We start from the raw sequence: 27324 nt of genomic DNA, 5'->3' as shown, positions 1-27324 counted from the left end.
TATTATCTAGAGAATTCTTTTCTCTAGAATTTTCTTGTAATATCTAAGTTGAGAGTGTAAAGAAGAGTCTAGATAGAACTATCTAGAGAAGTAAGTAGTTGGTCATGAAGCCTATAAATAGGCATAGGATGGATTCATTTGGGATCATCCAACAACAATCAAAAACTCAAGTGAGTAAACAAGAGTTAGAGTGAGAACTAGAGTTTAGAGTAAGAGCCAAAGTGTCTCTTTGTAAACAACTAGTGTAAGCCAAAGTTGCTACACAAGCCTCTTGTAATATTTTCATTTTCATATTAATATAAGCCTCACCTTTCAATTAACCAACCTCTCTTCCTAAATTCATTTCCATAAACCCATCACATTTCCGCATTGCGCCGACACTCTTTGATGTCAGCATTAAGAATATCCCAAGGAGTACATGTTTCTTGAAATTCCCCTTCTTTGTCATTCTCATTCTTTTTATAGGCAGTTATATTTATTTCGTGTTCTTCCCTTCCCGTGTAATCTTCTTCTTCCTCTTGTTGCCGTCCACCAAGAATGATGATCCAACCCGGTGAAAACCATGGGTTTGGCAGCGCTGAACACGGCAAAATAACAGAATTACGGCTACTTTGTACTTCAAATTTGTATAAACCCTGATCTTCTGGAAGTGTGTAATAAATAAAACCACCTGTGAGTCCCAATTTGGACGCCGAGCAACAAAATCTGGTGTTTCTGCCGATAAATAAAACGAGATTCCCAAGCAAGTCACCACCTTCCACTCCATTGAAGAGAAATCCAACCTCAACACAACTACTGAGTTGAATACCTTTATGTTTTGTTTTGCATTAAAATGTATTTGAACGTCGAAGAGTTCATCAGAAGATTCCACATGAAACTTTGTGTAATCAATATAGTCCTCATTCCATCTCGAAGGAAGTCTGGTGTTGTCGGTCGTCTTAAATGGCGTAAAGCATATTAGCGTCACTCCGAAGCTTTCCCTTATCAATCTCTAAGTGTTGATCATATAGAGACAGAAGATATAACCTATTTTTGAAACAACAGAGAGAATGAATGAAGAATACATCCACCGTATCTTGTGACCAAAGATACTTTACTTCCCATTCTTCTTCTTCGGGATGACAAAATACCAAAAGCATATTACCAGAATCTCCTTCGCGAAGATGGAAAAGAAATAAAACTATTGGCTCATCAGCATTATCAAAATAAGCAATTGTTCTAGGAGGGGATGACAAAACACAGTCTACCACTTCATATTCATACGGTGTGTGATCATGATACCAAGGTAACAAGCTAGGTAATTGAATGGTCTCTAATGATGCAGGATTCCACAGAAAACAATCACCAAATTCCCAGTTCGGGGCATAGTTATATTTTCTATCATCACAAATAACAACTAACCAGCCTTGATGAGAATGCTTTTGCCAAAAAGATTTTCCACTCAATTCTGGTATGTGTTTTATACAAGTTTTGTTATTAGGATCACAGATATAGTAAAAAAGCTTGATTTTGTTCATTACCTTTTACTTGGTATGGAAAAACAAGCCATGGTGCTGCCTTTGGTAATGGTGGACGACGACGTTCGCTTCTTCTTCCATCTGATAATACTGCCGGAGCTTCTAGGTTTGCGCTTTCTTCGCCACCCATAGTTTTGTGCTTTATTCTTTCTCCCATCTGATGCTGCTGCTGGTTTTGCGCTCTTTTTACCACCCATAGCCTTGGAGGAAAAAAAAATCTAAAGAAATTGAAAATTTACCGAGTTTAAAGTGTGGAACGGTCAGGACTAGTCCGGTGCACAAAGCCCGCATCCACAGGATCAGAAAATTCAGGCCAAGATAGGTGGGCCTGTCACAAACTTCGGGAGTTCGCAAGTATTCTTGTATCGAGTTTATGGAAATATCCGGTTAAATTTGATTTTTGTTAAAGGGAGAGAAAAATACGATTTGAGGAGTGCAAAAAATCGTTGTTGATTCGAGTGTTTACGGGAATCGGACAAAATTAACCTTGTTAACACACGGTTTCTTCCGACGGCCACAATCTAACAATAATGATTAACCTTTTTTTTTTTTTTGAAAGAGGTAAACCTTTTTATTTAATTATGAAAGAGTTACAATTCGCGGAAAGGATATTCCCATTCTATCATTAAGTACAATGTTAAGTAAGAAGGTTGGGCAGGTTGCTTCCCAGCTGATTGTTGTTGATGAGTTGCCGTGCATTTGATTTTTGATTGCCTGATTTTCCAGTTCGTCTGCTACCTGATTTGCTTCTCTCTCAACATGTGTGAGCTTGTAGGTTTGGATATCTTGCATTAGGGACGCGATTTCGCTCAGCATATTCATGAGGCACCACGGCTTTGGTTCATTTGTTTGTAGAAGTGTGACTAATGAGCTTGAGTCCACTTCGAACCAAACCTGTGGCCATTGGTGTTGAATAGTTGTCTTGGTGGCTAAGAGTAAGCCCCAGGTTTCCGCTTGGATTGTTGTGGTTATACCTAGTGGTGCTGCCATCGCCTTGATTACGTTGCCATCAGTATCTCTGCATATGATTCCTGCTCCCGCTGGTCCTGGATTACCTTTTGAAGCGCCATCCCTGTTGATTTTAATCCAGTTGGTTTGTGGTGTCGTCCATCTTATGTAGATGATTGATGTCGAATTTCGTTGTCGTTGTTGCTGTCTTTCCATTGTTGGTCCGCTCGCCATTATCGGAGCCATGTATTTTTGAGCCCATTGGTATTCTTCAAACCCCACCATTATGATTTGGAATGTTTGGCTTGGGGTTTGTGGTTGTCTCTTGTAGACTGTTTCATTTAGAGCTAGCCATATGTACCATGCTGTAAAGCTGGGGAGTACGGTTGTGTATTCACTGTGTGTATCTTTCATTATTTCTTGTAGATTGGATGGGCATATGATATTGCTGAGTGCTTGTCGTTGTCGTTGTTGTCGTCCATATTGAGATTGATGTATGTTGTTGTTGGGGCTTCTTTGTAGGTGGGTGATTATCAGTTGCCATGTATTCTTTGATTGGGTGCATTCGAAGAAAAGATGTTGTGTGGATTCCACGTGGTTGTTGCAGCGTAGGCACGAATTGTGGTTGGTGATGTTGAATCGATGTAGTCTCTCAAAAGTTGGTAGACCTCGGTTCGCGACTTTCCATAAGAAAAGCCTGATTTTTGGTGGGCAGTGGATTTTCCAAATTGCTTTGTAGTCCATTGGCACTTGGGGAAGGTTTTGGTTTGTTTGGGTTATGGATGTTTGGGATAGGAGTTGTATGTATCCTGATTTTGCCGTGTAGTTGCCTGTTTTGGAGAAAGGCCATATGTTTGTATCTTGTACTGGATCCGATGGAAGGTGAATGATGATGATGCTATGGGCTAGGTGTGTGGGAAAATGGGTGAGGATTAGGTCATGATTCCAGGTATTAGAATGTAGGTTGATGAAGTGGTTGACTTTTGTAGTTGGTGGGAGATACGGGTTGAAAAGATGGTGCTAGTTGGGTGTTAAGTGGGGGATTTAGTTTTGGTTAATGGTTGTTGTGTTGCCATCTCCAATCTTCGAAAAACATAACTCCTGCAAACTAAGAGATAGGTTAGCTAAACATTTCCAAAAATGACTGGCTGATGATTGAGGCTTTGGGATAGATATTGAGATGTTGGCTGTTGAAAAATATTTTGGTGTGCAAATTTTGGTCCATGTAGATGAGTCCGCTTGCTGTAGGTGCCAAACTCGTTTAAGGAAAAGCGATTGATTGTGCTCCTTGCTCTTTCTTATGCCGAGTCCCCCTAATGCAATTGGTAGAGTTGCTTTCTGCCAGCCTATTGGATGCATTTTTTTGATTAAGCTATCGTGCCCCCAAAAGAAATTGCGGATGATTCTGTCCATATTTATATGGACATCACATGGTAGCAGCTGTGCCTGCATCACATGGTTTGCAGTTGGTGTGAGTGATGTTTTGATCAGCACCACTCTACCAGCTTGATTGACCCATTTGGCAATCCATCCTCTAGCTTTCCTCTCCATCCTGTGTAACAGCTCCCTAAACAAGTGGGATGAGCTTCTGCCTTTTCGAAACTGAATACCCAGATACAACGGCGGTTCTGAGGCGGTGTTGATGTTGAAGTACTAGTGTAGATGGTGAACCAATGCCGGCTCAAGTTTGGGGTGGTGAATGATGGAAGATTTTTCTTTGTTGATTGATTGGCCAGCCGAAGTTGAGTATTTTCCTAGAACTGTTTGTAGCGCCGAGCATGATTCAGAGCTGGCTGACATTGATATTAGCAAGTCGTCTGCATACATCATGTGCAGGATTGGTGGACTATTCCTTGAAATTTTGAGCCCTTGTAGCTCACCTCTGTGTTCCAGAACTCCAAGATTCGTTGATAGGACCTCTGAACATAGGATGAATATGTAGGGTGATAGAGGGTCACCTTGGCGTAACCCTCTAGAAGGTATGATATTCCCCTGTGCAGATCTATTGAAGTTGATGGAGTAGGAAACCGATGTAATACATTCCATGATCAGGTTTTTGAAACTTGTGGGAAATCCCATTTTATCCAAGGTCATTGCTATAAAACCCCAGTTGATGCTATCATAAGCCTTTTGTACATCCAATTTTAGGGCAATTTTGGGAGTCTTTGTTGGTGGAAAGGCTCTTGTATGGTGAAAGAGTTCTGTGGCAATAGCAATGTTGTTATGTATGGCTATGTTGGGTATAAAAGCACTCTGAAATGGGCTAATCATGAATTGTAGCAGAGGCCGAATTCTGTTAACCAGGATCTTAGCAATTATTTTATAGACGACATTGCAGAGTCCAATTGGTCGAAAATGGTTTGGTTTTGTTGGGTTTTGGATTTTTGGGATTAGGGTGATGTTGGTATGGTGGATTGGGTGCTGAATATGGGAGTGTGTGAAGAAGTGGTTCACCATTTCTATGATTTGGTTTTTTAACAGTGGCCAGAAGGAAATATAGAACTTACTAGTGAATCCGTCCGGGCCTGGAGCTTTGTTGATACCTATGGACTTGACCGCCCTTAGAATTTCGTCCTCTGAGACTGGTTGAGACAGAATTTGGCATTGTGCTGGGGTTAGCCTGTTGGAGATGCAGTGAAATAAAGACTCATCAATAGTTGTCGACGTGCCTGTGTATTGGCCTGTGTAAAAAATTTGTAGTTCTCTTAGTATTGCTCCCGGTTCAGTGAGCCATACACCCTGTCCGTTTTGAATCTGTGAGATATGGTTGATGCGTCGGTGGATTGTTGCCTTTGTGTGAAAAAAACGTTGTGTTCAGGTCTCCCTCTTGAAGCCATTGGATTCTTGAACGTTGCTTCCAATAGATTTCATTGCAGTTGGACAGCATTAGGTGTGTGTGTATGTAATCTTGTTCTGTCTGTAGCCAAAACTGATGTTTTGTGCCTGTTGTAGTTGCACACATTGATTGGGCCCCTTGGATTGCAGTCTCCATCTCGCGGATGAGTGTTGGCAGATGGCCGAAAGTATCTTTGCTCCAAATTTGTAAAGCAGTTGCAGTATTGAGCATTTTGTTGAGGAGGTTGGCAGGTGGTGAAGGTAGTTGGCCTTGGTTCCATGCCTCTGTAACAATCTCTTGCATGTGGGGGGTGAAGGAACCATAAATGTTCCAATTTAAAATTATTAGACCTTTGGTGTCTAATGTGCCTTTCTTGGAGTAGCAATGGTGCATGGTCAGATACAATCCTTGGAAGATGTTTGATCATCGAGTTTGGGTGAAGATCCAGCCATGATTGGTTGCTGAGGCCGCGGTCTAGGCGTTCTAACACATTGTTTCCATCCATTTGATTGTTCGACCAAGTGTATGGGTCGCCCTGAAAACCTAAGTCAATCAGAGCATTGGTGTTGATAATGTATTTGAACTGACTAGCCTGGTTGTTGCCAACCGGTCTACCACCTTTTTTCTCCGACTGATTAAGCACTTCGTTGAAATCTCCCATAACTAGCCATGGGAGATCATGAGAGGGGATGATGCTGTTGAACTGTTGCCAGAATATAATCCTATCTTGAGGTTGAGGAGGGCCGTAAACACCAGTGAAGATCCAAGGTGGTGAATTTCAGATATGTTCGATGTAGGCGTGAATCAGATTTTGATTAGGTACTAGAACATTAACCCTAAGGGTGGATTGCCACAACAAACATAATCGTCCCTTTCTTCTATTACAATCAACCGAGAAACATTCATCATATCCTAACTGAGAGTGCAAAAAAGATATATGTGGTGTTGATGATAAAGTTTCACACAGAAAGATAATAGATGGTTTAAGGCAGATAGAGATTTGAATATCCTAGTTTTGGATGGTGGTGGTGATGCTCCAAAATCATGGGTAGGGGAAAGCATGAGGTGTTTTGGGATACCTTTCCTCTCTTTCCGTTCTTTCCTTTTGTATGTTTTCACTGGGGTTGTAACAGCTGGTTCATCTTCTTTGTCATTAGTAGGGCCCAAGGGAATTGTAGCATTGTGTGCAGCCTTTGCTGTCGAAGCCTCCTGTATATCTTCTTCCTCGATGTGACTGTGTGTCATTTTCACATGTGGGTTCCCATTGACAGTTGTGATCTGCAGGGTTATCTAACTATGACTGTGTGTCATTTTCACGAGTGGGAGTCATGATTGCAAACCGTGGAAAGAAGAGAACTTTGTGGGTGGGGGGTGGGGGGGTAGTGTTGCTTATCAGGCGTGCCTGAGTAATGAGTCAGGTCTGATAATTTCTTTGAAGGTTTTGGTGGTGTTTGCTGTATGGGTGGTTTGTACGGTGGCTGTTTCTTCATTGAGTTAAATTTAAAAATACAAAATGGGGTAAGGTGGGGGGCGGGTCAAGGAGAGAGAACAGAAGTTGTTTTGATATCTTACTAATACAAAGAAAAGAGGCCTTTGGACCGTGGCCACCCTTAATTACTAGTCTATCCCTCACTTATTTTTCCATCTAACTATGACAGAAAGGGTGAAGTCGTAACTTGCCTAAACAATAGAAAACTAGCTTTCCTTCTGTCGTGAACGATTTTTCGCCAAAACTTCCGAGAACCTCCGCCATGATTACCGAAACACCTCCACCATGAAAGAAGAACAACGGCTGCGACAAATCTAAGACCTAACATCATATTTTAACCCAGGTATGTCAGTTTTGGATCCTATTCTTCTTTAATTTTGGGAATTTCAATCTTTTCACCTCAATTTTTGACCTAAAATTTGATTCTGGCTTCCCGATTTCAGAAACCATTGCAATTGCTTTCCATTTCTTATGCTGCTGAACATATGAAACCTTAACATCAAATATCAACCCAGCTTGATCAACTTCCTAACTATATCTAATTCATTTAAATTTGGGAATTCCAGCCACCGATTTTCAAACTGTTTTTGGTGATTCTTATTTTGGGTTTCCCTTCTCAGTAAGTTCAAATCTTATGAGAAAATGCTACACTTGCTTTCAGTGAGCCCATAGTATTTGTGAATTGCAATTTTAAAATTTGTAACCCATAGATTTTTGGTTAAGGCTGTACAAGTTTCTGGCACAGAGAACATGAATAATAGAAGTTTTGGTTTTGATTTTTGGTTCAGGTTATAATGGAAGACAAAGAAGTCTTCCACCATGTTTGTTTATTCCTGACTCATTTGAGTCGTCTGGATCTGACTCATCTGGATCTGAGTGAAATCACCTGACTCATCTGGATCTGAGTCGATATGTTTGTTTTGAGTCAGATCTGACTCATCTGACTCGGAAATAAGTGAGTCAGTGGTTTGGTCCCATGAGTCAGGGGTATTTTGTTACCTGACTCAAATGAGTCCGAGTCAGGGGTTATGTCTGAGTCAGAGGTCGAGTCAGATCTGACTCAAAATGGAAAACAAACGGTCTGACTGCTGACTCGGTCCGAGTCAGGGGTTGACTCAGATTCAGACGCCGAGTCAGCTGCAAACAAACAAGTTCTTCGTTCCCATAGCCCTAGAATCATAGGGCACACTAGAATTCAGCAGTTGATAGAAACATCAACGGAGCACAGCATTGTACCAGAACTCCATGGAAGTCCTCGCATTGTAGAGCAAACTCGAATTCGAGAGAAAATGGATATGATAAATGAAAGGAAAAGGCAACGTCACCATGATTTGGACACACACTAAAGAACAAATGAGCTACAGCATTGCCGAATTCTTGAGAGAGCCAAGCAAAGCTCAATGAAAATACACGAAAGGGAAGCTTTCCTTGAAAAGAGACGTAACGTCATCACATCAACGACTCCAGAATAAAAATGGGGAACTAGCTTGAACGAGTAATGGTAAGCCAGAATATGTTTACTTTAGTGTTGATATTGTTTTATTTACTGTCAACTTCTTCAAACAGCTGGTGATGGTGATTATGTACGCTGCTAAGAAATTTATGTCTTTGAATGAAAAGTGCAATTCTTTTTTGGTACAAGTTACATTTTTCTTTTAGGGTACTAACTATGTGGTCTGGTAAGTTTACGTCTGCGAAAACAATTTATGTCTGCAAAGACAATTCGTCTAACTGTTATCAGGTAAGTTTGGTCATTTGTGTATATTTAATCAGCTCCGGAATGTACTCCTAGCTCTGTATTGTTTTGTTACTCTTAAGGGAAGGATTATAAAAGGAGGTGGTTTCTGTCATCAAAAACAACTTTACTGGATGATACGGACTACTTAGCAGGAGTGATATAGCATAATCTTTTTTACCTTTGGGTTTAGTAGAATGCATAGGGATGCTGTCATAGCTATCTTCTGTGGTCAATTTGCCACAACTTTGACATAATTTGCTGGTGGCTTAAAAATTGTAATGATTTTCTCATAATATGACCTTCAGTTGCACGGTAAGTACGTATTTTCTGTAACCGATAATTTTGAGTCATAACATTCTTAATAGGTCACTTTTGCTCTTAGCAGGTCACCTTTGCGGGAGAAAGCAAATATTTTACATCCGAAGATGAACATGTAGTACAGCTGCGGATTCCAGTCGGTGATGTGGATGAACCTTGCGTGGGCGAGGAGGATTTTCTTTGTATTTGCAAAACATAACTTACGAAAATATACATTTTATATAAACATGCATTAGTGATTGAAAATGAACAGGTTGATGTTTTTGGAATGGAAGGGCAGGCGCATCGCGCGTGCGTGTTATACTAGTAAAGTATAAAGAATCTAATGATTAACCTAATCGAAGATGTTAGTTTCATGAACTTCCATCCATGTCGCTACACCACCACTACCCTCGTCCTTCTGACTACTAACTTCGACTTTTGTACAGGATTCCCAAATGTAAACCAATTTTTTTCCCCTAACTTCAGTCATTGCGCGACGGTTTTTCCAACATCAAAGAAGGAAATATCAACCAAGTTTGTGAGTTGTTCTTCAAATCAAACTGTTTCGTTGTACTTGCCGTCAGATTAAATTACTTTTTAAAGTAATAGATTTTACGAGCTCTTTCCAATCATTTCTACCATTTAAAAAATTGGTACCAAAGTTAAATTGTACTCTAGAGGTAATTATAAGTTTCAATAATCAAATTTTTTATCTGATTGGATTTTATTTTCCGTTTGAGAATACTTAATTGAATTGATGATACGTTTGACAGAATTTTTGAAACCTTTTTTTGCATAATGAAATCATAAGTTCTCCAATGGTGGCGGAAATTGACCAAGGGGCAGTGGTGGCGTCACGGAAGTGATGGTTGTTGTGGCTTTGAAACCGGCGGTGTAACAAAATGGTGGAAGTTTAAAGTTCATCTTTATAGGGAGCGTGCCAAGAATCCATGCGTTAATAAGGTTATTATTGTCTGAGTCGCAGAAATATAATAAATCGGTCCAAATAAGTGAGTTAACCACAGTTTTTGCCCTCCTCAAATCCAGTTTTGCTCTCCCTTTAACAAAAATCTTAAATTTAAAAAAACTTTATTTAAATGTTGTTCATGCCGGCCAAACGGCACACACTTAATTAGTGTTAATTGTTTAGTTTCATTAGCTCATCTAGGTTAATAATTTTAACTTATAATTACAGTGGTGTAGTCAAATAAGATTTTTATAGAATTCCATAGATTTTTTATTTGAGTGACTTCCAGAGATTCTCTGTAAATATAAAGATTTCAAGTGATTTTCAGAGAGTATTGTAGTGAGTCTTTGTGACTTGTAGAGAAATAAAAAGTATGGTATCCAATTAAAAATTCAAAACATCTACTGTTTTTTCTTATTATCCACATTATTATGTTAATAAAAGTACCACGAATACATAGTAAAATATGTGGTCATTGTCAAAATAAATCTCACGATTTTTTTCACTAAAAATCACAAAGACTCTTTTCAAATCCTATTTTTTTGCCATGCACATTATAATGTTAATAAAAGTACCATGAATACCTAGTAAAATATGCGTCATTATAAAAATAATTCTCAATGTTGTCTTATGCCTAAGTTTTTATTCTCTTTGTTCCATTCATCCTATATTTTATTTTCTACGTCCGCCACTGGTTAGCATCTTGTCGTTGTAAAGGGCCCTTTCTTTGATCACCAACTCAAACAAAAAAGGAGGAAAAAAATTTGGTCATGCTCTCCAAAATAAATATTCCCTATATTTCCAAGTCTCCCAAAATATCACCTCTTAAGGAGAGATTTCAACCATGCCTATTTTCCAAAGAAAGTCTCTCCAAATATCAGAAAAACACAAATCAATGACTTTCAATTCTCCTTCGAATAACAAGAGTGGTGGAATGACTCTTATGAAATCTTAATCCAATAACATGTAGTTTCAGAGAATTTAAATGACTTAAAAAAGTCTCTAACCAATAACAAGAGACATTCTAAAACTCTCTGAAAATCTCTATGGACTAACAATAGATTTGGAAACTTCCCAGAAGTCATTTGAAATCACATTTGACTAACACCGGTTAGAGATAGAAAATAATAGTTAATGTTTTGGGTCTTTGGAGGGAAAATAAGTCGAAGTAAAAAAGATTGATTGAATCTTTATAAGATAAATAGAAACCAAAATACGTAAAAAAATTTTTTTGAAGTTTTTAACTTTTCATACCACTTTACGGTTGATTTTCCCTTCGTAACCAATCGTAAGATAAATTTATGGTCAGATGATAATAAACTCCTAACAGAATCCGAAGAAAATTGGAGATCCCAGTTTGAAAAATAAATAATAATACAAGAAATCATACACTAGCGGAAAATGGCTATCTGAGACATCATGAAACGACACAAACTAATTATAGCGATGTCACCACATACAGAAAGTGTCCTTGATCCTAAGAGGCATGTAAACTTCATTTCTTGGGGGTGCGGCTCTAGACTCGACGACGGAATCGGTGTTGGACTCGGAAAATTTCTCTTCATCGTTCTTTGATTTCTGGTCAACCAAGCATTAATTTCAGGTGATTTTGTTGAATCTTACATCATTCATCATGTTTTCTGGAATTAATTGGTTTTAACTCAGGTGTTTTACTTCGTAAAATGGGATCTAAAACGAACTCTGAGTCTGATAATATTTCTTCAGTAGAAGGAATGAAAATTCCTTCGATTGAATTACCTGATGAACTATTTGAGAAAAGCTTAGATCCATGGCGTTTTTCTTTAATTGGTAGATTAAATTTATAGAAGATCAAATTTGTTGATGCTGCAATAATTCTTAGAAATCAATGGAAATTAACTGGGGAATGTAAGTTAATTCCATTAGGTAGAGGTTTCTTTACCATGAAATTGGATAATTCTACAGACCGTAACTACATCAAGTCTCAAGTATGGGAAGTTACAGATCAAATTTTGAAGGTTAGAAATTGGGTTTATAATTTTCGACCTACTAGCCAAAGAACTTCTAAGGATTTTGTTTGGGTGAGATTTCCAGGTTTAGGTCTTGAATTCTGGAGTGAATCAATTCTGTCCAAAATTTGTAAAGAAATAGGAACTCCAATTAAAATTGACGAGGCAACAACTAAATGTGATGTTGGATATTATGCAAATGTCTTGGTTGAGGTAGATTTTTCTTCTTCAGTTCCAAACAAAGTATGGATTGGGACTAAATATGGGGTTTTTTTTCAAGAGGTTTCCATTACAGATTGTCCAAAATACTGCAATAGCTGCAAAATGGTAGGTCACTTTATCACAGAATGTAGAGTAGAAAAAGCAAAAAGGAATGAAACTAATTCAGAAAACATAATTACTCCACAACAGCCTAAGAGTTCCTCAGAAATTCTTCAGCAGCCTAAACAAGTTCAACAAACAATTTTAATGCTTTATCTTCAGCAAGTGTCACTAGGTCATTGCCCTTTGATATTTGTGATACATCAACAGATGACAATGAAGACTCTGTCATCCATACAATTCATGTTACTCCAACAGTTCCAGTTCATCAAATTATTCACAATGCTACTACTGGGAGATTCAGTCCTCTTGAATGTGTTCAACAAAATATTCTTGAAGATATTATGGTTAATGAAGATAAGACAGCTGATGTTGTAGAAACTCCTCAAATCAAATTTGTAGATGGAAAGACAGGGACATTCTCTGATGAAACTGTTAAGGTTACTTCATGGTAAAAAGTGGTTGAAAAGAAAGTGATTAATTCTACTTCCACTTCTTCCACTTCTCAACATTCTCCAGGTGCAGCTAAAGGTGGTAATCCAATTATTACAAATAAGAAACATAATCTCACACAAAATCATGGTAAGGGAGGTACCAAAAATCCTCCACCACCAAGATGAAGATCATATATTGGAATATTCGGGGCCTAAGAAGACCTAGGGCTCAGAATAAACTAAGGTCTTTGGTGAATCAATTTAACCCATCTCTAGTTTGGGTTGCAGAACCAAAAATTTCTTGTAGTGCTTCTTTTTGCAGTCAATTAAATCTCCCTGGAATGAAAAGTATGGTGATACATAATTCAACCTCATCTACAAAAGGTAATTTATGATTATTCTGGAATGCTTCTTTATCTATTCCTCAAGTTATTTCAATGTCTAGCTAAATGGTAACTGTCAGTATTGGTGAAGTATTAGTTTCTGGTGTTCATGCTCATGTTAAAAAGAGTCAAAGAAAGTTTCTATGGTCAGAGATGGAAATCATTAGTCAGCTACAAAAACAATGGGTTGTTTTAGGTGATTTTAATGCTATAATTTCACTTGAAGAGAAATTTGGTGGTAAAGCTCCAAACATAATTTCAATGATTGATTTTATTCATTGCTTTAATGAATGTAACTTAATTCAAGCTCCTAGTATAGGTCAGCAATACACTTGGTCCAATCGTCAACAAGGAACAAAAAGAATCCTATGTGTTCTATATAGAGTTGTTTTCAACTCTCCATGGTTACAGAAGTATGGTGATTGGGGATATAAGGTTGGATTGAGGATAGTTCAGATCATGCTCCATTATTATGTGGTTGTGCAAGCATACCCAGACCAAAGAATGTTCCCTGGAAATTTCAGAAAATGTGGATTGATCATCCATCATTCTTAAGTGAAGTGAACAAAGTATGGACTGAGAATATTATTGGTGATCCATCTTTTATTTTCATGCAGAAGCTAAAAAAGCTAAAAAAAATTTCTTAAGTGAGTGAAATTGGAGTGTATTTGGTAATATTAATACAAAAATTAAGGAAGCAGAAGAGAAAGTTCAAAAAGCAATGGAGTTATCGGAACAAAATCCCTTAAATGAAGATCTTTTGGCCAACTTAGTAGCAGCACAAAATGAACATGCAACAAGAGAAGTTCAAGCAAAGACTCTTACGAGACTTAAATCAAGAGAAAAATGGATTAAAGATGGTTCTGCAAACACTGCATACTTCCATGCTAGAATGAAGATTAGACAAGCAAGAAATACAATTAGTGAACTAGAAGATACAAATGGAAATATTATTAGTGATCAATCTCAAATTGCAGATACTTTAGTCAATCATTTTCAACAAAAATTTGAAGCTCAAGATGTTGATGTTTCTGAAGAATTGCTTGATTTATTCCCTCAGTTATTACAGATGAAGACCAAGAAATGTTGGACTCCATTCCCACCACTGAAGAAATCAAGAAAATTGTTTTTGAAATGGACTCAGATAGTGCCCCTGGTCCAGATGGATTTCCTGGATCCTTTTATAAAAGTTGTTGGGATATAATTCAATTGGATTTAAAAGATGCCATACAATTTTGTTGGAGAAGAAGATTTATCCCCAAAGGCCTGAATTCAAATTTCTTAACCCTCATTCCTAAATGTGCAGGTGCTAAGAAAGCAAGTCAATATAGACCAATTGGATTGAGTAATGTATTGTTCAAAATTTTCACAAAGATAATTTCTGTCAGAATGAATGGACTCATGGAGAAGTTAATTTCATCACAACAGGCTGCTTATGTTAAAGGAATAAGCATTCAAGAACAAATACTTCTAGATTCAGAGATGGTAAATGAAATGAGGAAAAAGAGAAGAGGCGGTAATGTGGCTTTTAAACTGGACATATCACAGGCTTATGATTCTGTAAGTTGGACTTTTCTTCTTAAAGTTATGCACAAATATGGATTTTCATCATCTTGGTGTGATTGGTTGTTAACCATGTTTAAATCTGCAAAATTATCAGTAATGGTCAATGGAGGACCATGCGGCTTCTTCTCAATGCATAGGGGTCTTAAGCAGGGTGATCCTTTATCCCCTATTTTATTTATTTTGATGGAAGATGTATTGAGTATAAATATCACAAATTTGGTTAATACAAGGCAGATAACTCCAATGGTAGTTAGAAATGGAATATATCCAACACACTAATTTTTTGCTGATGATGTTTTCTTATTCTGTAATGGAGCTAAGAAGACTTTGTTTTGTCTATTTAAGCTGATTGACAAATATCAACATAGCTCTGGCCAGATGATTAACAAAGCCAAAAGCAAGTGTTTCATTAATGGTACTAATTCAACCAGAAAGCAACAAATTAGCAACATAGTTGGTATGGATATATCTAATTTTCCTGATAAGTATCTTGGTATCATTCTAGCTCCAGGAAGAGTAACTACTGAAATGGCCTGGCCAATAGTTCTTATGCTTCAGAGCAAACTTGCAGCTTGGAAAGGAAGATTATTATCTTTTCATGATAGACTGATTCTTGTAAAAACAGTTTTGTGCAGCTACCCTCTTTACAATATGGCAGTTTATAAATGGTCATTTTCAGTTATTAAGATATGTGAAAAACTAATAAGGAACTTTCTATGGTCAGGTGATGGAGAGGTTAGAAAGTAAAAAATTTTATCTTGGAAGAAGATCTGTGTGCCATATATTGAAGGTGGCTTGGGTATTAGAAGGATAGAAGTTCTTAACAAAATTTTGCTGATGAAAATGATGTGGAAATTGGTATATTCATCAGATGAATGGGCTCTGGCTTTTACAGCTAAGTTCAAAGATAAATATGGTATATGGTTTTCAAAATAGAAATTATCATCAGTAAGAGCAGGTTTGCAATGGGCTTGGCTTACTTTACAAGAATAAATCTCTTGTAAGATTGGAAATGGTGCTAGCATCTCAGTATGGTTTGATAACTGGTATGGATCATCCCACTAATTAATGAAATTGGTTATACTGATTTTGTTCATAACAATATGCAGTTGAAAGTTCAGGACTTAATCATTAATGATCAATGGAATATACATCCTCAGTTGCAACACTTGTTACAGATTGATAACTTGCCTCATATTCACAGTGGAAATGATTCCATAATATGGAACCTACATAGTAGTGGAATGTTTAATAATGCAAAGGCAGTGGAGAAAATAAGACACAAGGAAGACAAGGTAGATTGGTCTTCTTATATATAAGGAAATCTTTGCACCCAACTATTGCCAGCAACATTTAAAAGCTTCTACAAGGAGTTTATGTGAATGATGACATGAAAATAAAACAAGGATATGAAATGCCTTCTAGATGTTGTATCTGCAAATCAGAGCAGGATTTTATGGAGCATACACTGTGGCTTTGTGATTTCATTGTTTAGGTTTGGAATTGGCTTGGCAATATGTTTCAATTTCCCAGACCATACTCTTTTTCAGAAGTTTTTTCTGCAGCTAAACAGCACAGTCCTATCATTGATGAAGTATGGATAATCTCTGCTTGTTCTGTTATTAAGAAGTTGTGGTTTCAAAGAAACAGAGTTTTCTTTGAAGAGGTGATGTTAACATTCATGGTTTCAAGCACAGGGTTATGAAGATTGTTCAAGATCATGGTGTCAGAATAAAAGGGGTCAGGTAGAACAATGACTATGAAAACCAAATTCTTAGTCACTTTAAAATTGATTCTTAAGATTCCTTACTTTTTGTAATTTTTCTACTTTGTCTATTGTTTTATAGTAACATTTGTATTCGTTTAGTTTGTCAATAAATGAAAAAAAGGGTGATTTAGCAAAAAAAAAAGAAAAAAAAATGTCCTTGACCCAAGTCAAAGCATCGTTTCATTAGAAATTTTGTTGACTTCTACAACGACGCAGCTTGTTTACCTCCGAGCCAAGTCATAGCATCGTTTCATTAGCACTTTTGATGACTTCTACAATGAAAACTCAATAGTATCCTTTCCGTGATAATTTTATGGCTAGGATTTATTATTCTTAATGATGGACGGTTGGAGATGAAACATCTCACAAATCCACCTTATCTATACTACGGAAGAGAGAGAAATCCTCCTCTCACCTTCTTCTATCTCTTCTCGCTCTCTCTTCTCTATTTTCTACTCTTCCTGAATGCCTGATTTGGATACGATACTTACCAAAACCACTTTCCACCTGTAGATTTTCTTTTCAATACGTGGTCACTCTTCAATCTCTCATATATAAATCGACTTTCGATCTATTTAGATTTTGAATTAAGGGTATTCACTTATTTTTTTTCGTTGGTTGTTTCTCCTTTCTAGTTAGTCGCCTTTGTAGAATATTGAAACAAATCTAGGTTTTCTTCTTCTTCTTATTCTACTAATTTAAAGTTGGGGTTTGATTTTCCGATCTGATTTTATACTATGTTCTACGTATTTTTTTCGATTTTTGAAGTTAGGGTACAAATGATAAAGATAGGATTTTGATTATGAGCATGATTAAGTAGTTTTTGGTTTGGGTTTTGATGTTTTTATTGTTTTTCAACTGCAAACTTTCTTACATATGGGTATTCTTAATGATTCTGATGTTGGATTTGTTGAGGTTTTTCTCCATCTGTGCAACAAAAAGGGTAAACTCTTTCTCCATCTCTATAACAAAATTGGGCAAAATCTTTTACTCAATCTCTTCTCGTTTTATCTTAAATCAGTTTTGGGGGTTTTCATCAAAATGAAACCCTGGATTTTTGTAATTAGGGATTCGATTTGTATGATATTTTTTGTTTAAATTTGTTTTGCTCACCAGTTTACTGATATTTCTGGGGATGGGTTTTCGTTTAAATCCAAGGTTTTTAATTTTCTCAGCTTAAGCCCCGTTTGGGATTGCTTTTTTCAACTAAAAGCACTTTGCAACAAACTTGTAACAAACTTTTACGAAAAATTGTGTTTGGTAAATTTTTCTCAAAGTGCTTTTGGAGAGAAGCACTTTCGTTCTAAGTCTGCTTTTAAAAGCCACTCAACGCTAACTTTTAAAAGCTGGAAAAGCAGAAGTTGTGGACCCACGTAATTCTATTTAACTAATTCTTTATTTTAACCTTGTTATTTTATTATGAAGACAAGTTTTACCCTAGAATATTGTACACTTAACATTATTGTACATTTAACATTATACTTCTAACTTTTGTTTTATTTCTCTATTTTTTTTTCATTTTTCATTTTAAAATAATAAATACAATAATGATTAAAATGATAAATACAATAATGATTAAAAGAACGGGCCCCTAGCTCAGCTGGTCATCCCCGTTTCTCGAAGTTTTATGCGCTCCAGGAAGTCTCAGGTTCGATCCCCTTGCAGGAATTAACATGGAATGTAGAGTTATCTTGCCCCCTTGTGACACAATCTCATCCCCTTCCGCTTTGGCTCCCTTGGATAGGTTCCCTATAAGGCTCGCTGGTAGGCTAGCACAGAAACCTGTTCAATTAATGTAGTACTATGTTGTTGCAGCTTAGCTTGTTAGGCTTCCAAATATTTAATGTAATACTCTTTATCTAATATATTAATCGATTATATATCAAAATAATAATATTTTTTAAGCAAACCATAATCATAATTTTTTTATTAAATAATAAAAATAAAATAATAAAATAAATATTACAAGAACTAAAAAAACCAGAACAATTTATAACAAATAATAACAATAGCAATTTTCTCTCTCATGGTTTGCTCCGACGATTTTTCTCGGCGTCTGAAAACCGGCCTTGATTTCCAGAACCACCGTGTTTTTTTCGGATTTCTTCTTGGTTTTTGATTCCACGGTTTCCTGTATCTTCGATTTTTCCTTTCTCTTTCGTTTTTCCCTTCGTTTTCCCTGCGTTTTTGCTTTGGTTTTTAGGGTTTTAGGTTACTCTTCTTTTAGGGTTTTGTTTACAGACCGTTATGGCGATTCTCACCAGAGCTTCCTCCCATTGTCGTTCGTCTGAATCACAGCCCCTTGAAGCTTCTGCATCAACCGACACAGTCTCATCTGATGAGCTTACCTTCCATTACCCGTTCAAGACTTTCCATAATTTTCGTGACTGTGTTAATGGTAGAGGATAAGCTAAGGTTTCTTTCTTGAAACACCTTCAAGACAGACATCTTTCATCAGCAACTAAGGTGGATTTCTGCAGAGAGTTGATTGCTACCGATTTGAACATTTATCTCTCCTGGGAGAAGCTTCTATGCAGCCTTCGAATGTGGTTGTGTTGTCGTTGCATGCATCTTCATGCTTGGTCGATGCCTTGTAGAGGTAGACAAGGTGTTGTTCATGGTGAGTTAATTGTCGGCCCACTTAACGGAGATGGGGCATATTTCCTTCTACACGGTCTTGTCAAACCAGGCAGTGCTGCTAGCTTAACACTATCCAGTGTTGTGAGCTGTGTTGACTCTACAGACGGTGTTGAAGCTCTCCCCTTGAGTTTCGATACTGGTGTTCTTCTTTCCACAGACTTATTGAGCACCATCTTCCAACGGCAATTCACTACTGTGAAGTGTATTCCACACTAATGCCGGCTTAGCTTCTCCAGGGAACTGAAGCATTGTCTCGATAGAGTTATCGCAAGACCAGGTAACATTTTCATGTGGCTACAACTCTTACTTCTTCCAGTTTGCACGCTAAATTTGTTTAGACCGAAGAACTCCGCTGAGGCAAAGTCGGGTAGCCGTAAGAAGCTGCAGATAGCAGCAATAAACCAGGCCATCTCGGTGTGGAAATATCCTAATGGCTGCTCCATTTTGGTGTCGAAACTATTACAGCAACCTGTCCGAATGGGGAATGGAAAGGAAGACTCGAAGAAACAAGGCGTTGCCAATATTTTGGCCTGCCAAAAGAAGATTAGCTGCGGTCAATACTCGGCTGCAATACGGGTACTTTCTTCATCAGGGTAGCTCCGCGTAACGAGAATACTTATATGGATTTGCAAGATAAGCATCCTTCAGCTCCTCCCCCTGTTGTTCCTTCGGATGTTGTGATAGGTGACCCAATTACGGTGGATTCACGGGCTGTCTTGGGAGCTATTAAGAGCTTCCCAAAGGGTACTTCTTGCAGGCGAGATGGCTTACGAGCGCAACATTTGGTTGATGTTATGAGTGGTGCTGCAGCTGCAGTGGCGGATAATTTACTTGCTTCGATTACTGGGGTAGTCAATCTTTGGTTGCACGGTAAATGCCCCAATAACTTGGGCGAGTTTATTGCCAATGCGTCTTTGAATCCATTACTTAAACCAGGGGGTGGTATTAGGCCAATTGCGGTTGGTACGGTTTGGCGAAGGCTGGTTTCCAAGTTGCTGCTTTTTCAGTCGGGAAAGAGATGACCTCTTATTTAGGCGACTATCAATTTGGAGTTGGTCTGCCTGTCGGTGGGGAGAGTATTTTATATGCTGTAAATAGCTTACTAGAGTTGAAAGGTTACTCGGACATAATGTCAATGTTGCTTATTGACTTTTCCAATGATTTCAACATCGTGAGTAGGTCTCATCTCATCAAAGAGGTTCGTCTTCACTGTCCAGGTATTTCTCGCTGGGTAGAGTTTTGTTATTTGTGACCTGCTAAACTCTATTATGATCAATATATATTGTCTTCTGCTCTCGGGGTTCAGCAAGGGGACCCCCTTGGTGCCTTGCTTTTTGCTTTGACTCTTCATCCTCTTGCGAAGACTATTGCTTCTCGCTGCACTCTTGATTTGCATTCTTGGTACCTTGATGATGGTACCATTATTGGGGATACTTTGGAAGTAACCAAGGCCTTTAGTATAATAGAGTTTGAAGGACCTAACAGGGGGCTACATCTTAACGTTCGTAAAACCGAAGTCTTTTGGCCATCTGTTGATCCCAGAAGCACTTTAGACGGTGTTTTTTCCCCAGATATTGGTAGGCCCTCTAATGGTGTTAAGTTTTTGGGAGGACCTGTGAGTTTGGATCCGAGCTTCATTAGTGATATGATGTTGACCAGGGTGAATAAAACTGTTCAACTGATGGATGCAATCAAAAAACTCATGGACCATCAGAGTTAGATTCTATTACTTCGTAATTGCACTGGTGTGTCTCGTCTATATTTTGCAATGCGTACTACCAATCCAGCGGCCTTGCAATCAGCCACTGATGTTTTTGACGATCATTTGCTTAAGTATTTGAGACTCTTAATTACTGGAGATGGTGCAGGGTTTTGTCCTCCACAACAGCGATTAGCTACTTTTCCTATCAAAGATGGTGGACTTGGCATATACACCATGGCGGATACCCGTACTTACTGTTTCCTTGCCTCTCAGAATCAGACCGCTTTTGTACAGAAGACAATTCTGGGTAGTTTATTCTCAACAAACAAAGGCTTTGCTTATCAGTTGGCTCTTCAGAACTTTATTCAGGTATGTGGATTACCTTTTTCTTACTGTTTCGATGATACTGCCCCCCCCCCCCCCCCCCCCCCCCCTCTTCCATGCACTCCCTGGCAGTCACTTATTTTGATGCAATTAAGAAGCAAATCCCATACCAATTTTCCATGTCTGCAAGAGATTCTGTTTTATGGAAGTGTAACCGTATCAAGCATGCTCAAGATTATCTACTTGTTGTGCCATCAGTGGTCTTAACCAGTGCATTGGGCCTAGACAGTTTCGGGTTGTGCTTTGTTATCGTCTCGGTATTCCTCTGTTTGTTGAGAATAGCTTATACACTAGTTGCAACAAATCTATGGACATTTTTGGAGACGATGCGCTTCATTGTGCTAAAGATGTTGGAAGTAAATTTCGACATGATGTTGTTCGTGATATTACTGTTGATATTTGTTACAAAGATAGTGTACGAGCTCGCAAGGAGGTTTCTCTGGGTATTGTTTCAGATGAGGATGAAGACTTGAGGCCTGCCGATATTCTTGTTCTCAACTGGGAAAACGGGCAAGATGTTTGTACGGATGTTACTGTTGTCTCTCCCTTTACTGGTGATAGTGTTCATTCTTTTGTCCCAGGGAAAGCCATTTCTAAGGCAGTTTCAAGGAAGCGTGCTAAGTATGTGGACAAGTGCACTTCACTCGGTTATGGTCTGGGGGTCTTGGCCTTCTCTACTTTGGGTGAGCTCGGCGAAGATACTTTATGTTTTTTAAGTGTCTGAAGAATTATCTTGTTAATAATGACGCTAGTAGTGATTATGGTAGTTTTGTTTTTTATAGAGTAGGAATTGCTATTCAGAGGGGGGTTGGTGCCCAGCTTGTTGCTAGGTTGCCAACCAATAGCTCTATGTGATTTTTTTAAATATTTTCTATAAGACTAGAAATACCAAGTCAATAAAGAACATCGTTGGGAGCCATTTACTCAGATTACCCAAAAAAAAATTTACATATTTTTATTATAATTAAAAAAATAGAAATAAAAAAAATTAGAAATATAATTTAATATAATAAAACTGTATTTAAAACTAATTTTTGAAATATGTTTATCTTCATTAACTACATCACTGGCACTTTAAAATACCAGTTTACCAAACAGAATTTACAGTTTGTTAATTGCACAGTGTTTTTTAAATTATAGTTTACCAAACGTAATGTTGATTTATTTCCACAACACAACACAGCAACACACAGCACAATATAACAGAAAAGCACTTTTCTAAAACTCACAGCAATACCAAACTAGCCTTTAGTTACTAGAAATGTTATTAGGGTTCTTGAATCAGGCCAATGGATTCTGGTGCTTAGATTTGTTTATAATCTGCTGAAACTACTGTTTTTTAGATTGTAGTTTCCCCTTATGTATCCAAACATTTTGGTTCTTAGGATTAATGATTTTGCTGGTGAAATAGGTGCTTACAATACATTTTGAGTTATGGGGGAAGAAACAAGCCGATGTGATGAGGTTTTTGCAGAGGGTGAGGTGTTGGGAGTATGGCTAACATCCTTCAATTTTTCTGTGTTTTGGGTTACAAGGTCCAGCAGGTAATCGAAATTCTTAAATCTTGGCTTTATTTTGTTGTTTTCAGTGCATTTGATATGTTAAAGCTCATTGAATCCTGATTTTCATCTTAGTCTCAAGTTAAATTTTGATTTACTTTGGAATCAGTTTATTTGTTGAATACATTGTTTTGATTTTATGGCTTTCATGAAGTCTTAAATGGATAAACTCCCCTTTGCTCTGGTTTTCTTCAATGTTTGAATGGTGCTAGGTATCTGTTCGTGTAATGACGTCCACAAAATTTGAATGGTGTTAGGTATCTGTTCGTGTAATGACGTCCATAGACTTCAAAAATGTTAAACTCTAATAAGTACTCATTAGTTATATGTCAAACTAAGGTGCCAAGACAAGTTTGAGTTGCATCGTTGGGTTATGTTTGATTTTCCGATGCATATTGTGTGGCTTTACTTTGCTCAATGTATGGAAGTCCATCTTATGTAGTTACGTACTATTTTTTCTGACTAATTATAATGTTCTAACTATCTGATTTATGTAACCATCTACAGGTTCTCGATGATGTCTTCTTTAAATATGAGACATAGTCTAAGCTTACTATTCATGGCGAGCTCAACGTGGTAGACTGTTTACTGATTACTAATTGGGATATGATAATTACATGGTAGACTGTTTACTCACTCAACGTGTTCTTTAGATAACGAAAATGGTTCTGATATTATTACACATATTAGAACCCCTTAGTTCACTATCTTGGTTGGGAACAAAATAAGTATACACCAATTAATATGGGTATACCCCAATTTGGCCAGGGATAATATGGTCAACAGGCATATGTTTTGGAAATTTTCAAAATAAAAAAATTATTTTTTAGACCATGTAGAAAATCATGGACATTTATCATTGTAGCCAGGACCTCCATAATAAAAACCGAAGCCATTTGTATCACGATGGCTGTCGTCAACCTTCAAATCATAACAATTTGGATTTGTAGCTTCTAAGTCAAAATCTTTAGGGTCCATGCTCATGTTATTTTCATCAACCACTTGAACCCAATTAAAATAACTCGACGTTTTCAAACCACCTTCCGAAGGGAAATGACCGCTACCCATTTGAGTCGCAGTATGCCGCCCTTTACTTTTGGCATTAACTATTTCTCCACCCCATTGTATTGTTGTTGCTTTGTTTGATAATTCAGTGAAGAGAGAACTTGGATAATAACCAACTGATTCTCCTTGTAATTGTATCCACCAATGTCCACTACTTTGATCCTGTTAAATTGATTATATATATATATATATATATATATATATATATATATATATATATATATATATCAATGTTAATTTTTGGATTGAAGCTAGTAATGGGGCATGATAATTTGATCACTTTATTTGTTTACCTTGTGAATGCTGAAGAGGGCGTCCTTTTGGTCTCCATTGAAAGTTGATAACTCAGTGAAACTGCAACCAAGGCCGATACTTGACGATGTGTGCACAAAACCAGGACATAGGTCATTATAACAGAATAAGTTTGTGTCCTAATAAGAAAAATTAATTAAATTGATTGATAATCTTAAAAATATGACCATAAACATTAATAAATTCCATTTCAACAATATGAAATACTAATGGTTTTATTACCAAAAAATAAAAATAAAAAGGATAAAAATACTTACCGTCCAGTATATGAAAAATCTGGTCTCATAATCTCCATATAAAGGTCGGTTGACCTGATTAAAAACAAAGAAACAAATTTTAATGGTGCTCACAAGAGGATATAATTGTTTTTACATTTAATTTTAGGAGAATAACTTACCATCCATCCAGTTTCAATAGTTTCTTTTCCTTCAGCGGCTGTAACCCAGATTTGAGATATACTTATTTCGGCTGACATTTCAATAACCGGTTTCCAAAGATTTATTTTTGCTTGTGCTCCTAGAAAATTTCCACGTGCCTCAACTGTTGCATACTGTAGAGTATTCGTTATGTATCTTCATTATTAACACTATGCATAACTATAGTACGAAAAAAAATCATAAAATGGTATTTGATTTCATATACCTCGTGAAGGTCTACGAAATTGCTTGGTTGTGATGCATTAGGAGTCCTATTATAATGAGATAGCTTTGTACGATGACGCTTACGCAAAAATGTTGGATTGTAATTTTTCATTTTCCTCCTTATAGGGATAGTTTCTTTCGGGCATGATCCAAAATCATGCCAAGTTTGTTTGAGTTGAAGTGTTCCCAAATTATCTGATTTCATATCTTTCGGATCAAAACTTGGTTGCATCTGTTTCATAATAATCAAAGCAAAGTAATTTATTAAGAGAATGAAATGAGAATGTCTATAATATTAGGAAAAGTGTGTGTTAAACCTGTATGGTATGATTACGAAGCAATGAATGATTAAGACTAGGTTGTCTGTAGATATCATAGCAGTCGATAATTTCACCACTTTTAACCTACAAGGTGAAAATCAATGAGGTAAAATCATGAGGTCAAATATATAAACCTTAATGTAAAAGCAAAATTTCACCTTGATAGTTTTGATTATTGCTCTGTTCACCGAATTTGGAATCTTTCTTCCTTCGACTAATTCTTCGCTAATGAGTATCGTTAATATGAGTAACCAATGTGTTAAGCCGATAAGTTTTGACATGTTTACCAATGAATTATACAAACATAATATCTGATCGATGGGAAGATTATAAGATTTTATACATGTAATATGATTTATTTTGGTATGATATCTTATTCATTTATTGATAATATATCTAATCTAAATTTTTATATATGGTATGATATTTATACATGTTGTTACCAAAGCAATATTAATTGTTACATATTAATCCATATTGAACTAGATTCATTTATATGAATAAAATGAATTAGAATTATATATGGTATGATATTTATGCATTTATATGATATCTTTTTCATTTATATATGTGATTTTCATTCACTTTGTTACCAAAACAATATTAATTGATACCTATTGATTCATATAAATCTTTTAATTTAAACAACTACTCTCTCCATTACTTTTTAATAGGCTGGTTTCTATAAATAAATGTTTCAAAAATATAGGCTGGTTTCCTAATTGGGTAAGTCAAATGTTACTTTGGTTTTGTGGGACCACTTTCCTCTTAACTTCTTTTTATGACAAGTGTCATGTGGAACATTTCACTTTACTTCTTTTGCTGACAAGTGTCATGGGGATCATTTCACTTCACTTGTTTTATTGAAGTGTCATGAGGACCACTTTCAATGATTGGTTCTCTTAATTTCCTTAATTTTCTCTAAAAACCAAACCAGCCTATTAAAAAGTAACGGAAGGAGTAGCTAATTGAGATATCTCTTTCATGATTATATAAATCTTAAAGGATATTTGGTGTAAAATGGATTGTTTGTAATATCTTATTCATTAATCAAGGGAGAATAAACATTTTCCACTTTTATCTTTATGAAAATCTTTTAATTTAAACAACTTTCAGAATATTTGATTTTGATTTTATACTTTGAAATGAGAACACGCGGCATCGTGTAGAGGAATTTTTGGTGTAAACGATCCGGAGCATGAAGGATCTCTTTTTTTTTTGAAGAAATATAATCTTATTAGAACACAACAAAGATTTAGTACAACCAGACTGAAGATTCAGACAGAATACATAACAAACCAACTAAACTTAAACAACAACATAGAATTAAAATACTAGAACCTAAACATATTGTTGCACATCAGCATTGTCTCGCCATAAAGGAGATGTTATAACCCTAGGAATACTAGAAATCCAATGGTCATTACATCTATTCACTAGAGCATATTTTGCCAAAGTATCAGCAACCTTATTGCATTTCCTAGGTTGATATTGAAACTGACTAGAAGGAATTGACTAATAACAGTCAAACATTCTAATAGTAAAGAATTATCTTCCGATCTAACTGCATCCATACATGTTGTTTTCAAAGCTTCCATAACTATTCTGTTATCTCCCTCAATAATGATCTTGCTACATCTTTTATCCACCACCCAATGACAGCTTGTAGAACAGCTAGAGCCTCAGCTTAATCAACATCCCTAGCTATCATTGAGATGGACACGGCTTCCAGCAAAGCTCCTGTATGATTACGAATCACAAAAGACACACCAGCAATATTAGTATTAGGAATTATAGAAGCATCAACATTCAATTTAATCCAATCAAGAGGAGGAGGAATCCAATGCCTAGAACTTATGCAACTAGGTTTGATATGAATATTAGACTGAACTATATGAATCCTAATATGAAACTGTGCACAAAAGGAGAAGATCTGCTGAATAACAACCATTGGACTTATACTCTTATTCTCAAACACTTTGACACATCTACTTTTCCAAATTTTCCACGTAGTAACTACTGCCAGGTTAATAAGTTGTTTTCTAGCACTACAAACCAAATGATTTGTTTCTATCTAAGATAGAAACCAATCTTGCAGATAATTATAACCATAAGCATCCTGAAGAATGTCTTGAGAAACCCCAAACTACACAGCTCTTGCATAAGGACAGTGAAGTAATAAGTGATCCTTCGTCTCCAATTCTTGATCACACAAAACACAGTTACCATTTACCACTCTTCCCATTTTTTGAAATAGCTGACACAGGAAGAATATCCCTTGTAATTTTCCACAAGAAAAATTGACATTTAAAAGGACACGCAAATGCCAAATTAGCATCCACATTCTTTGTTGTTTTCTAGAAATTTCCAGATTAGACCGCTGCTTTAATATGCATTGTATGCTGAAATGACTGAAAAAGAATCATTTCTAGTAAGAGACCATCTT

At 36.7% G+C, this 27324-nt stretch overlaps 2 protein-coding genes and 1 long non-coding RNA gene across 3 annotated transcripts; 2 read left to right on the top strand and 1 right to left on the bottom strand.

The window, feature by feature from the left end:
* Positions 1-7839: 7839 nt before the first annotated feature.
* LOC113354128 lies at positions 7840-9540 on the top strand. The gene is made up of 2 exons (XR_003361683.1): positions 7840-8291; positions 8914-9540. It is a non-coding gene; the product is annotated as an uncharacterized LOC113354128 (long non-coding RNA).
* A 1937-nt stretch (positions 9541-11477) lies between these two features.
* LOC113352257 lies at positions 11478-12559 on the top strand. The gene is made up of 3 exons (XM_026596101.1): positions 11478-11604; positions 11701-12201; positions 12315-12559. The coding sequence occupies exons 1-3, from the start codon at positions 11478-11480 to the stop codon at positions 12557-12559; spliced, it is 873 nt and encodes a 290-aa protein (XP_026451886.1).
* Positions 12560-23351: 10792 nt separating this feature from the next.
* Positions 23352-25160, bottom strand: LOC113354127. The gene is made up of 7 exons (XM_026597556.1): positions 25037-25160; positions 24876-24962; positions 24560-24790; positions 24315-24467; positions 24175-24228; positions 23899-24036; positions 23352-23767 (listed from the first exon to the last, which is right to left on the bottom strand). Exons 1-7 carry the CDS (start codon positions 25157-25159, stop codon positions 23384-23386), a joined length of 1170 nt encoding a protein of 389 aa, XP_026453341.1. The 5' UTR covers position 25160; the 3' UTR covers positions 23352-23383.
* Positions 25161-27324: the final 2164 nt, after the last annotated feature.

The sequence above is a fragment of the Papaver somniferum genome, chromosome 2, assembly GCF_003573695.1.
Source record: "Papaver somniferum cultivar HN1 chromosome 2, ASM357369v1, whole genome shotgun sequence".
Classification (NCBI taxonomy): Eukaryota; Viridiplantae; Streptophyta; class Magnoliopsida; order Ranunculales; family Papaveraceae; genus Papaver; species Papaver somniferum.
The sequence above is the reverse complement of the archived record's forward strand: the minus strand, read 5'-3'. Positions and strand labels throughout refer to the sequence as shown.